Source organism: Orycteropus afer, unplaced genomic scaffold, assembly GCF_000298275.1.
Source record: "Orycteropus afer afer isolate SDZICR_OR568_19922 unplaced genomic scaffold, OryAfe1.0 scaffold00656, whole genome shotgun sequence".
Taxonomy (NCBI): Eukaryota; Metazoa; Chordata; class Mammalia; order Tubulidentata; family Orycteropodidae; genus Orycteropus; species Orycteropus afer.
In genome coordinates this window covers 612,587-626,293 of record NW_006922243.1, presented here as the reverse complement: position 1 = coordinate 626,293, position 13,707 = coordinate 612,587, and the positions used below count along the sequence as shown (strand labels likewise).

Sequence of the window (13,707 nt, the reverse complement as noted above, 5' to 3'; positions counted from 1 at the left end):
ATTCTCTTCCCCATTTAATGGATTTTGGCCCTTTGTCAAAGATGAGCTGACCACAGGTTGATGGATATATTTCTGGGTTCTCGATTCTATTCCATTGGTCTGTGTGTCTGTCATCATACCAATAGCAGCCCATTTTGACTACTGTGGCTCTATAGTAGGTTTTGAGATCCGGCGGTGTGAGACCTCCTACTTTGTTTTTCTTCTTCAATAGTGCTTTGCTTATTGGAGATCTCTTTCCTTTCCAAATAAAGTTAGTGATTGGTTTTTCCATGTCCTTAAAAAATTTTGAAGTGATCTGGATTGGGATGCATTGAATGTATAGCTTGCTTTGGGTAGAATTGACATTTTCACGATGTTCAATCTTCCTGTCTGTGAGTGTTATTCCATTCATGTAGATCTCTTATGGTTTCTTGAAGTAGTTTTTTATGGTTTTCTTTGTAGAGGTCTTTTGTGTCCCTGGTAAGATTTATTCACAAGTATTTTATTTTTTTGGTAGCTGTAGTAAATGGTATTGATTTCCTTATTTCTTTTTCAGCATTCTCTTTGTTGGGGTAGAGGAATCTAACTGATTTTTGGATGTCGATCTTACATCTTGCCATGATGCTAAATCTCTCGATTAGTTCTATCATGGAAAATGTTCCACGTGCACTGGAAAAGAATGTATATTGTGCTGTTGTTGGGTGAAGTGCTGTGTAGCTGTCTATAAGGTCAAGTTGGTGGATTGTATTGTTTAGCTCTTGTGCATTTTTGTTGAGTTTCTTTCCAGTTGCTTTATTTTTCCTTTAAAGTGGTGTATTAAAGTCTCCTACTATGACTGTGGAGTCATCTGTTTGACTTTTCATGTCTTTTAAAGTCTGATTTACATATTTTGGGGTTCTTTCGTTGGATCGATAGATATTTATTATGGTTATATCTTCTTGTTCAATTTACCCTTTAATCATTACATAATATCCTTCTTTGTGTTGTATGGTGGTCTTTGTCTTAAAGTCAATTTGATCAGAAATTAATACTGCCTCTTCTACTGTTTTACAGTTGTCATTTGCTTGATATATCTTTCTCCAACCTTTGATTTTTAGTCTGTTTTTGTCTTTGTCTCTGAGGTATGTCTCTTGTAGACAGCGTATTGATGGGTTTTGTTTTCTTATCCAGTCTGCAATGCTCCGTCTGTTGAGTGGTGCATTTAATTCATTAATATTCAGTGTAATTGTTGACAAATAGGAATTTGTTGCTGTCATTTTGTTATGTGTTTTTTCATGGTGTCACTTGTTTCTTTGTTCCATATTATTTTCTGTGCTGAGCTCATTATATTTATGAATCCTGTTATCATTTCCTTTGTTGCTGTTGTTTTAGTATATGCTGAATATTTGTGCTTGTCCTCTTTTTTATTGTGATGTGAAGGTTTATCATTTTTCTTTGAGGTTACCCTGTGAGTTATAATTTTCTCCCTGAGATTAGAACAGTCCGTTCTATCTTGCAACTCTCTTGACTTCCTCACCATTTAGAAGTTCTGTAACTACACAGTATTTTCCCTCTTTTTGGTTGGTAGTTGTCCTCACTTGCCAATTAATGTCTCTAGTTCCCTGTTTACAATCTTGTAAGCTTATTTTACTTTGGATATGTCCATAGCTGTGGTTTTTGGGTTATGTTATCTTGTGTGTTAATGGTTGCTTGTTATTTGCTATTTTTGGTTCTCTGTTCAAAGGACTTCCTTTAGTATCTCTTGTAAGGTTGGTCTGGTTTTAACAAATTCCCTTAGTTTCTTCTTATCTGAAGATCTCATGATTGCACTATCATATTTCAGGGAGAATTTTTCCAGGTATATAATTCTTGGTTGAAAATTTTTCTCTTTCAGGGTTTTATATATACCATCCCATTGCCTTCTCACTTGAATGGTTTCTGCTGAGAAATCATAGCTTATTCTTACTGGTTGTCCTTTGTAAGTAACTTTTTGTTTTCCCCGTGCTGCTTTCAGGATTCTGTCTTTGCCTTTGGTTTCAATGAGTTTGATGATGATAAGCCTCGATGATTTTCTTTTGCAGTCTGTCCTGTTTGGGGTTCGTTTGACTTCCTGAATGGGTATATTCTGTTCTTTCATGATATCAGGGACGTTCTCTTCCAACAAATCTTGGACAGTTTTCTCAGTGGTTTTATTTTTCTCTTCCTTTTCTATAATTCCAGTGACATGTAGGTTATTCCTTTTGATGGTATCCCACATGAACCTTAGGCTTTCTTTATGTTGTTTTGATATTTTTTCTAATTGATCCCTTTCCAAAGAAGTATCAAGTATTTGTTTTTAGTCTCATTAGTTCTGTCTTCCATTGAATCAGTTCTACTGTTTTGCCCTTTCAATGTGTTATCTATTTCTAACAATTTAGTATTAATCTTCTTGATTTGTATCTGTAGATTTACAATTATTTCTAATTTTTCATTTATTTTGTCCTTTCATTGTATTTTCTTCCAAAATTCTTCTAGGGTTTTGTCTGTTTTCTTTTGTCTGTCTCTCAATCTTTTGAAAATACCTAAATATAATTCTTTTGAATTTCTTATCAGAGATTGAATGCTGCTCCTGCTTCAATGATGTCTTCTGGATCTGTATCCCACTCCCTTGTGTTTCTACCACTTCATCTTTCTTCTCTGTGTGGACTGTGATGGTGTATTGTCTTCGAGACATTGTGTCATTGTTGTGCTTAGATCTTTGTTAACTGTTTTTGAAGAGTAGCCAAGGGTGACTCAGGCTCTACTTGGTGGTTGTTGATCATCGGCCCATTGGTGGAGAAGGCAGTGTTGGCTCTCACTCAGTATGTGAAGCTGTAGGAGGTGTGGGTTTAGTTTTGTTGTATGGGGACTATTCATCTCTTCCACTCAGTTAGACAAAAATAACAATTGTATAACCACGGGACAGTAAAAGCACATGGACAAAAAATACACTGTGTTATGACACAGGAACAGTAAGCAAAAAAAAGAAAAATGGAAAAAGAAGAATAAAGACAAAAACAGTAAACCCTGCACTATCTGGGAAGAAGGCTATAAGAGAAAAAAAGGTAGAGAAGGAGAATAATGAAGAAAAAATGGGAAAAAGAAAAATGAGGAATGGGGTTAACCACCATAAAGAAAATAAAAATTGTAACCAGGAACATGGAAAAGAAAAAATGCTGAAAACTAGAACCTGGTAGGCTAAGAATAAAGAATAATAGTAAAAAGGACAAAACTAATAATAATAATTGTAGTTTTAAAACAGACAAAAACAAACAAACTAAAAAGCAGCAAAAAAAAGAGAAAAAATCGGGGCATGGCTGGGTAGGGCACCCAGGCTCCATCCAATCACACAGACTGGGATGGAATTCCTGCCGGCCCAGAAAGTGGATGGGAATGGCCACACCTCTGTTCACCAAGAAGTTGTGGGGTATAACAGTAATGAGGGGAATGTTGCACTTTTCTAGTTCTCTGGATCTGGAATGTCCTTTGGGTTCCCAGCAAGTGGAGCCTGTTCTTAAGTCGCAGGAATCTGGGAGAATGCTTTTGCTATAAATATCCAAAATGGTCAAGCCACTTGTAAACATTCAAAATGGATGGGTCTTTCGGACAGTAAAAAGTCCACAGCACTTTGCTGCTTCCCCTTTTATTCCCTAGCCCCCAGAGCAGTACTCTGTGCAGTCCCTGGCTAGGAAGTCTGATTTTTAGGTTAATTCTTAGGTCCTATCACCTCTCGGCAATATCCAAGCTGCCTGTGCCGTCAGGACCACTGCCAGACTGCAGCTCCGTATATCTCCCTTTTTGGTGTTTTCATTCAAATTCTTTTCCTAGTTGGAGTTTAGTCCACTTCTGTATCCTTCCTTTCAAGGCTCATGGGTCCAGTTTTATCTTCTGTATCCGTGTTAATTGGTTTCCCTTTTCTTTGTTGAAGAGGGTGTGTGCAGTCTTTCTGCCTTTTCCACCATCTTACCAGAACTCCCTTTGTTTTTAAGATTTTCATGTTCTTTCCCTGACAGTCATGCCTTTCTCCCCAGCTCCTTGGCCGGTCAATAGACCTCAACCGCCTGATTACGCAGCGAGTCTCAGCAGCTATGTATAAGTCTTTGGAACTGGCAATTGGCAGATTTGAAAGTGAAGACCTGACATCAATTGTTGTAAGTACTTTCCCTTTTTATCAGGCTCAACAGATTTTTGTGGTAGACTTACAAGGACTGGAATTAATTTTACTTTTGTCCTTATTGATAAATTAGCCTAATGGTAAATTCAATTATTGTATAAAAATAAAAAGATAGGCACTAATTGAGATTGGCATGTCCTGGGTATTTTTTTTTAATCATCTACTCTTGGTATTTAAAATTGTAAATTGATTTAAACAGCAAGTAATTGTAACTGTGGCAAGAGATAGCTACATCATTAATTTAATAACGTGCTTATATTCTAGTATAAAATTCTAGTAGATAAAACATTTTAACTCTTATCACAAAAGATACCTCCTTTTGGAAGTGAACTTGATGTTATAAAACTTACATAAATAAATCTACAGATATCAGCATAAATCAAGGTAAATAGTGAAAATAATTTTGTTATGTATTGAAGGATGAGATTTAGTAAAGATAAATGTCCCAATTAGTCTCTAGATTTAATCACGATTAGAATATAAGTACTTGATAGATTTTGATGAAAAATTTTAAAAATTTATTTGAATAAATAACCTGTCAATACAGCTACTCTAATTTTGAAAAGGATAAAGAAGGGAGGATTTGCCTTGTCAGATATTTGAATATGTGATATATCAGTAGTGATACTTTTGTCAAAAGTAGAACTGTAGTGGAGTAAAACAAAATAGAGTTCTTAAACTGGAGACAGGGGAAGAGGAGTCATGCTATTGGGAAAAGTTGCCCTCTTCTGAAGAGGAAGAACATGATGTGCTTCCATAATTTGCTGCAACTTCTGCATCAGGGTAGAGGAGTTACTGGTTTCAGGCCAGCAGTCCTGTTAAGTCCAGCCAGAAAAAAGGGATAAAATACAGAGTCAAGATGGAAAAGTACTCCCAGAATTGTAAGTCAATAAGGACTCAAGGGATTCTTCAACAGGTGATTTCAGAGGCAGAGGTTGGGGACCTAGGCTTGCCCCACGTAGTAGTTCTTTGGTGGCTTCAGTGACAACAATGGAGACTTGATGAGACTGAAACATATGATCAGGCACCACTTGAGAAATTTGCCATATTCTCATGCTCCTCAGGACAGCAGTCTCTTGCACTAAGCAGTAAAACTACTGAGAGCAGAGCTGATGTCCCACATCTCTTGATGTTGAGGGGTAAAGTCCTGCTGGGTTCTTAGTGGAAACTTTCTGGAGGGAAAATCAGAGATTTATAGAGTCTCACTGAAATGCAGCCTACCTTCAACTTGCCTCAGTCCCTGAATGGACTGTGTGGTCAGTTCCCAAGTTGATCTGCCTTGGTGGGAACTGAATTTATAGCTAAGTATAAGAGCCTCAAAGGTTGGTGGTTCTTAACCCTTCAGACACTCCATAGGAGTAAGATATTACAGTCTGTTATCATAAAGATCATAGCCTTGGAAACCCTCTGGGGCAGTCATACTCTGTCCTACAGGGTTGTTGCTATGAGGCAGAATTGACTCAACACCATGAGTTTTGTTTTCTTGGGCAGCTGGTTTTTTTTTTTTGTTTTGTTTTACTAAAATGTCTAGCATTTAGTAGTGGCTGTAGTGGTTCAGTGGTACATCTCTCTCTCTCTCTTTTTTTTTAATATTATGATTTAGGTTGAATTTTAGAGAGCAAATTGATTTTCCATACAATATTTCATATACATTTTGTTTCTTGACATTGACTGCAATTCCATAACGTAACAGTTCTCTTCACATTTTTTCCCTCTGATTACCTTTCCCTGTATTCTTCTTTCCTATACATTTCTGCCCTTTGAGCTGTCTCCATGTACAAATACTGCCCTTCTGGTCTTCCATGTTTGATTGTTCCTAAGGAACATAGGAATGTACCTACCTGGTGTAAATGTTCATCCTGTATGCATGTCTGTTATTTGACTGGAAGCAACAGGAGTGAATTCAATTTGGGACCCAAAGGTCACTAGGGACCATAGTCTTGGGGGTTTCACTTATATCTGTCACAGAAGTAAGTCTGATCTTTTTTTTTTATAATTTTAAGTTTTGTTGTACATTTTTCTCCCACTTTATCCAGAATCTCCTATTTTGATCCCATTCCAAGTGGTTGGCAGTGGCAGCCAGGCATCATCTAGTTCTTCTGGTTCCAAAGTAATATAGGCTGAGGTTTGCATTGTCCCCTAGTCCCGTGGAGTAATTATTTCCATGTTTCTCTGGTTTTCTTCATTTTTCTTTGTTCCAGATAAGGAGAGACAAATCATTGCATCTTAGAAGGCCATTTGCAAGTTTTTATGACCCCAGTTGCTACTCACCAGCGTGGGATGTTGTTGTTGTTATGTGTTGTCGAGTTTTCTCCAGCTCAAAGTGACCTTATGTACAATGGAATGCAACACTGTCAAGTCCTGTGCCAGCCTCACAATCCCTACTATTCCTGAGCCCATTGTTGTAGCCACCATGTCAGTCCATCTTGTTGAGGGCCTTCCCCTCTTTCATTGACCCTTCACTTTACCAAGCATGATACCCTTCTCCAGAGAATGGTCCCTTCTAACAACATGACCAAGGTAGATGAGATGAAGTCTGGCTACCCTCGCTTCCAAGGAACATTCCAGCTGCACTTCTTTCCAGGACAGATTTGTTAGTTCTTTTAGTACTCCATGGTACTTCCAGCATTCTTTCCTAACACTAAAACTCAAAAGCATCAACTCTTTGATCTTTCTTATTCATTGTCCCGCTCTCACATGCATATGAGGTGATTGAAAATACCATGGCTTTGGTTAGGCACATCTTAGTCTTTCGGGAGATATCGTTGCTCTTCAGCACTTGAAAGAGGTCTTTTGCAACAGATTTGCCCAATGCAATACATCTTCTGATGTTTTGACTGTTGTTTCCATTGGCGTTGATTGTAGAACCAAATAATATGAAGTCTTTGTCAACTTTAGTCTTTTGTCCATCTATCATGATGCTGCTTATTTGTCCATTTGTCAAGATTTTAATTTTCTTTATATTGAGGTGTAATCCACTGTAGACTGTAGTCTTTAATCTTCCTCAGTAAGTGCTCTAGGTCATCCTCACTTTCAGCAAGCAAAGTTGTGGCATCTGCATATCACAGGTTCTTAATAAGCCTTCTTCCAATCCTGATACTATGTTCTTCTTCATATAGTCCAGCTTCTTGGCTTATTTGCTCAGCATACAGATTGAACAAGTATGGTGAAAGCATACAACCCTGATGCACTCCCTTCCATGCAGTGTCATCTTGTTCTGTTGAATGACAGCCTCCTGCTCTCTGTATAGATTCCTCATGAGTACAATTTAAGTGTTCTGGAATTCCCACTCTTCTCAATGTTATCAACAGTTTGTTATGATCCACACAATCAAATGCCTTTGCATAGTCAGTAAACACTAGTAAACATTTTTCTGGTGTTCTTTGCTTCCAGCCAAGATCCATCTGACATCAGCAGATGGATCCATGTTGGCTCTATGTCCCCTTCTGAATCCAATTTCTGGAAGTTCTCTGTCAATATACTGCTGCAACCATTTTGAATTATCTTCAGTAAGATTTTACTTGAGTGTGATATCAATGATATTGTTTGATAATTTCCACATTCTGTGAGATCACCTTTCTTTGGAATGGGTACAAATATGGGTCTCGTCCATTCAGTTGGCCAGGTAGCTAGCTGTCTTCTGAATCTCTTGGCATAGCCAAGTGGTTGCCTCCATCCATTTGTTGAAACAATATCTCAGTGGATAGTCTGTCATTTCCTGGAGCCTTATTTTTCGCCAATTCCTTTAGTGCATCTTTGACATCTTCCTTCAGTGCCATTGGTTCTTGATCATATGCCACCTCCTGAAACAGATGATCATCTACCAGTTCTTTGTGGTATGATTCTGTGTATCCCATCCATCTTCTTTTACTGTTTCTTGCAGTATTCGACATATTGCCCTTGGGAATCTTTTAGTATGGCAATTCAAGGTTTAAACTTTTTTCTCAGTTCTTTCTACTTGAGAAATGCCGAACATGTTCATCGCTTTTGGTTGTAACTCCAACTCTTGTCTTGGCACATTTCATTGCAATAATTGAGTTTGTCTTTTCGAGCTGCTCTTTGAAATCTTCTGTTCAACTCTTTTATCCTATCAATTCTTCCATCCGCTTTAGCTACTCTCTGTTCAAGGGCTAGTTTCAGAGTCTCCTCTGACACCCACTTTGGTGTTTTCTTCTTTTCCTGTCTTTTTAATGACCTTTTGTTTTCTTCATGGATGATGTTCTTGATGTCATAACACAATTCTGGTTTTTGGTCATTGGTGTTCAGTGCATCAAATCTATTCTTTCGATGGTCTCTGAATTCAGGAAGGATATAATGAAGGTCATATTTTGGCTCTCGTGACTTCTTTTAACTGTCTTCAGCTTCAGCTTGAACTTGCATATGAACAGTTGATGGTCTTCCACAATCAGCCCTTGGCCTTGTTTTGGCTGAAGATACTGAGCTTTTCCATCGCCTCTTGCCACAGATGTAGTCAATCTGATTGCTGTTTACTCCATCTGGCCAAAGTCCACGTGTATAGCCATTGTTTGCATTGTTGAAAAAAAGGTATTTACCATGGATAAGTCACTGGTCTTGGTAAACTCTGTCATGCGATCTCCAGCATCATTTCTATCGCCAAGACCAAGTTTTCAAACTATTGGTGATTCTTCTTTGTTACCAACTTTTGCATTCAAATCACAAGTGATAATTAACACATCTTTATTGCATGTTCGGTCGATTTTAGACTGCAGAAGTTAGTAAAAATCTTCAATTTCCTCATCTTTGGCTTTAGTGGTTGGTGTGTAAATTTGAATAATAGTTATATTTACTGGTCTTCTTAGTAGGCATGTGGATATTATCCTGTCACTGACACCATTGTACTTCAGGATAGATCTTAAACATTCCTTGTCATGGTGAATGCCACTCCATTCCTATTTAGTTTGTCATTCCTGTTATAGTAGATCATACGGTTGTCTGATTCAAAATGGCCAAAACCAGTCCATTTCTGCTCAGTAATGCCTAGGATATTAATCTTTATGCATGACATTTTGTTTTTGACAGCTTCAAATTTTCCTAGATTCATACTTCCAACATTCCATGTTCTGATTATTAATGGATGTTTGCAGCTATTTCTTCTTGAGTTGTGCCACATCAGCAAAAGAATGTCCTGAAAGCTTTACTCCATCCATATCAGCTCTATTCTGAGGAGGCAGCTCTTTCCTAGTCATATTTTGAGTGCCTTCTGACCTGAGAGGCTCATCTTCTAGCACTATATCAGATAATGTCTCAGGGCTATTTTTCAGTAATAGACAGTGTTTCATTGCTATTCATAAGGTTTTCAGGACCAATTCTTTGAGAAGTGGATGGCCTCTTCCTTCTTTTGAGTATGCCTTACTCTGGAAGTTCTGCTGAAACCTGTCCACTATGGGTAACCCTGTTGGCACTTGAAACACTGGTAGCCTGTCCTCCAGCATCAAAGCAACACACAAGCCACCACAGGATGACAAACTGACACATGAGTTCATTTCCCTTTGTTCCAAACTGCTCCACTCCTGCTTCATGCCCTCCAAAAAGCCATCTTCTGCCTCTTCCCGGCCTTCCCAGCTTTCCCCTATCAGTTCCAGCCCTCCAGAAAGCATTCTGCTGCCACTTCTTGACCTTCTCCTACCCAAAGTAGGATGTAGAACAATGTTTTTGTGTAGTATGTTATGCCAGATGAGCTTGATGTCCCCTGTGACCATGATCCCAAGCCCATGGACCCTTAGGGTATTTGGCTGTGGCTAGGAAGTCATCAGACTTTGCTTGTTGGCTATATTATATATATATGGACATTCTTATAGCACATACAAATATGTGTGTACAAATAGCATTTGCCAGACTTATATATGGACATTCGCTAGACACACCTGATCATATAGCCTGTCTTCCTACATATCCACCCATAGATTAATGTTTGTTATTACCAATAATGCGGTATTGTGTATGTAGAAGTGTGTGTCTTTGTTGTCTGTACCTCTTGTGCACCTCTCTTTGTCTTCCTTTACCTTACTGTTACTGTGTTGGCCACTCACTTTTAGTATTGCCTTTCTCTTCACCCAAATCAATACTTGTCTCTTATCTTTTGCTGTGTAGTAAATTATATGCTATGGCTTTTCTAGCCATAGTCTTTGTAACTGCCACTGGATTACTGGGTGGGACCATGCAATTTAAACTCCTGATTGTTAAAGTCATCCACCTGGGGTATTTCTGTTGGAGCAGCACAAAGTAATCTGGGAAAGTTTGCTTACTCTCAGGTGTGTAGAACTCTGATGTTGAGATTGGTTGGTTTTGCCACTCTACCAGGGTTAAAGTGAGCCCTCTTAGAGGGAGAAGGAATCTGACTGATGGCTGAGAGAGACACACTGCTGAGAGAGACATGCTGCTGAGAGAGGGAGAGGGATGAGGGGGGAGAGAGAGAGAGAGATATGCCTGGCTAAGAGAGAGATGCTTGGCTGAGCGAAATGCTCAGTTGAGAGACTACGGCACTGGAACCAAGAGGCACAATACAAAATGGCAGGCTTACCTGGTACACAGGGGCAGAGGGCAGGCTGAGAGGCCAAGGGCCAGAGAGGTGTGTCTAAGGGCACAGCAGAGGGGAAACTGTCCTGACCAAAAAACTGTATCCTGGATGTGTTTCTGAATTTGAATTGTAGCCTGTTGCTTCCCTAACAAGCCCCATAATCTGTGAGTTCTGTGTGACCACTGGAGTGGTGGTAGGTGCCGCGGGAGGGACGGTTGTTATCAAGGTTAGTAAGAGGGCTGGACAGTGGCACCATGTCTGGTGTCATAAGACCAGGCCTTGGGCTACTGATGGTGATTCTGTCTTCCTCTTGGGAATTTAGGGGAGGCCAGAAGATGCCACCTCCTTACCCCTTTAGCACCTATCTAGCAGTTTTTCTTCCACTCCCCTCCCATCCATGGTAACCAACCAGAAAATTCCTTTTATATGTAAATGTTTCCTTGACTTTAAACAGTGGACTCATACAATATCTGGCCTTCTGTGATTGACTTATTTCACTGAGCATACTCTAAGTTCATCCACATTATGAGGTGTATCACAGTTAGGTTATCCATTCTTCTGTTGATGGGCAATTACGTTGTTTCCATCTTTTTGCTCTCTAGTGCTGTGATGAACATGGGTCTACATATATCTGTATGTGTATTGGCTTTCCCTTCTTTAGAATATATACCTAGTAATGGAATTGCTGGAGCTCTGGTAGCATAGTGCCTAAGGTACTTGACTGCTAACCAGAAGGCTGGCAGTTCAAACCCACCAGCCACACCTCGGAAGGAAGATGGGGCAGTCTACTTCCGTAGTGATACTGCCTCGGAAATCCAAGGAGGGGCTGCTATGAGTCGGGTCCGACTCGACGGCAGATAACAACAACAATAACAGTGGAATTGCTGGATCAACTGTTAACTTATATTTCCATCTTTTTAAGTAATCACCATACTGTTTTCCACAATGGTTGTATCATTTTACAGTCCAGCCAGCAGTGTTCGATAGGCCCAATTTCTCCAAATCATCTACAGCATTTATTATGTTTTGTTTTGTTGAGTTTTGCTGTTAGTGCTGGGGAAGATGGTATTTCCTTGTTACTTTGATTAACGTCTTTCTAATGGCTAATGATCGTGAATTTTTTTCATGTGTTTTTTGGCCACCTGAATATTGTTTTTGGTGAAATGTCCATTCATATCTTCTGCCCATTTTTAAAGTAGATTGTTTGTCTTTTTGATGTTGAGGTGTTGGAATTTTCTATAAATTTTAGAGATAAGTCCCTTGTCTGGTATATTGTTGCTGAATATTTTTTTCCAATCTGTTGGTTCTCTTTTTACTGTTTTGGAGAGTGTTTTGTTACACATAAGAATTTAATTTTTAGAAGGTCCCAGTCATTTAGTGTATCTTTTACTGTTTGTACATTTTTGCTAGTGTTTGGTAGTCTATTAAAGTCATATATTAGGGCTCTTAAGTTTGCTACTATTTTTCTTCAATGAATTTTATAATTTTAGGCTTTACATTTAAGTCATCGAACCATCTGGAGTTACTTTTTGTGTCTCAGGTGATGTATGGATCTTGTTTCATTTTTCTGCATATGAATATCCAGTTTTTTCAGCATCTTTTGTGAAAGGCTTTCTCTTCCTCATTTAACGAATTTTAGCCTTTGTCAAAAATAACCTGAGCATAAGTCAATGGAGCTATTTCTGGGTTCTCAATTCTGTTCCACTGTTATAATGTCTCTGTTGTACAAATAGCAGGCTGTTTTGAGGGTTGTGGTTGTATAGTAGGTTTTGAGAAAAGGGAGGGTGAGATCTCTTTCTTTTTTCTTCTTCAGTAGTACTTTTCTTTATTAATTTTATTGTGCTTTGGGTGCAAATTTACAAAGCCATTTTGTTTTACATTCAACAGGTGATGCACATTTGATTTTACACCCTGATTACCATCTCCAACCATAAAAAGTTCTTCCCTCCCACCCCTGTGACTACCCCCTTCCTGTGCCTGTCTTAACTATGCATTCCTGTCTGTACAGCTTTCCCTCCGTGTGAATACTGTTCCTCTGGTGTCTCATGGCTGATTGCTGTAAAGGGTACATCTCACTATAGTAGGTGGGTGCATTGCCCTAGGTTAGGTGTTCTGCGTGTAGGTCTTTCTGCTGTTGGGTTGAGAGCCAATCTATAGAAATGAGTCCATTTCTAGCTCTGAAAGGTAACCTGGGGTCATAGTCTTGGGGGTTCTACCAGTCTCTAACCAACCAGTAATTCTGGTCATTTTTGTGTATCTGAATTTTGTTCCACATTTTTCCTCCCACTCTATCCAGTATCTTCAGATTTGATCCCTTTCCGAGTGTTTGGCATTGGTAACTGGGCACCACCTGGTTCTTCTGGTCTTCGGGTCATGAAGGCTGAGGTCCTTGTGGCCCTTTTTATCCTTGGATTAATTGTTTCCAGATGCCTTTGATTTTCTTCATTCTTCTTTGCTCCAGATGAGACCAGTAGTTGCACCTTAGATGGCCGCTCAAAAGCTTTTTAGACCACAGTCGTTATTCACCAAAGTAGGTTGTAGAACTAGATTTTTATGTACTATGTTGTGCCAGTTGAGCATGATGTCCCCCAAGACTATGATCTCAAGTCAGCAGTTCCGGTGAATCTCTCAAGGTGTTTGGTTATCGCTGAGAAGTTACTCTAACTCTGTCTTCTGTTACTTCTGTAATGTATCTGACTAATTTTGCAGAACAAGTACATATGGAAGATTGTTGTGTGGTTGTTATTATGTGTCGTCGAGTCAGACCTGACTCCTAGTGACCCTTCCTTGGGTTTCAGAAGCAGTATCACTAGAGAAGTAGACTGCCCCATCTTCCTTCTGAGGAGTGGCTGGTGGGTTCGAACGACCATCCTTCTAGTTAGCAGTCAACTGCCTTAGACACTTGTTGTTGTTGTAGGTGCCATTGAGTTGTTTCAGACTCATAGTGACCCGATGCACAGCAGAATGAAACACCACCTGATCCCATGCCAGTTCCATGATCTTTGCTATACTTGAGCCC

General features: G+C 39.2%; 1 protein-coding gene across 1 annotated transcript in view; it reads left to right on the top strand.

Moving 5' to 3' along the window:
* CYFIP1 (cytoplasmic FMR1 interacting protein 1) overlaps positions 1–13,707 on the top strand; it is a 228,458-nt gene that overhangs the window by 104,302 nt on the left and 110,449 nt on the right. Inside the window, exon 20 of the mRNA XM_042783094.1 lies at positions 4,008–4,127. Coding sequence (XP_042639028.1) covers positions 4,008–4,127 — 120 coding nt within the window. The remainder of the gene's footprint in view (positions 1–4,007; positions 4,128–13,707) is intronic.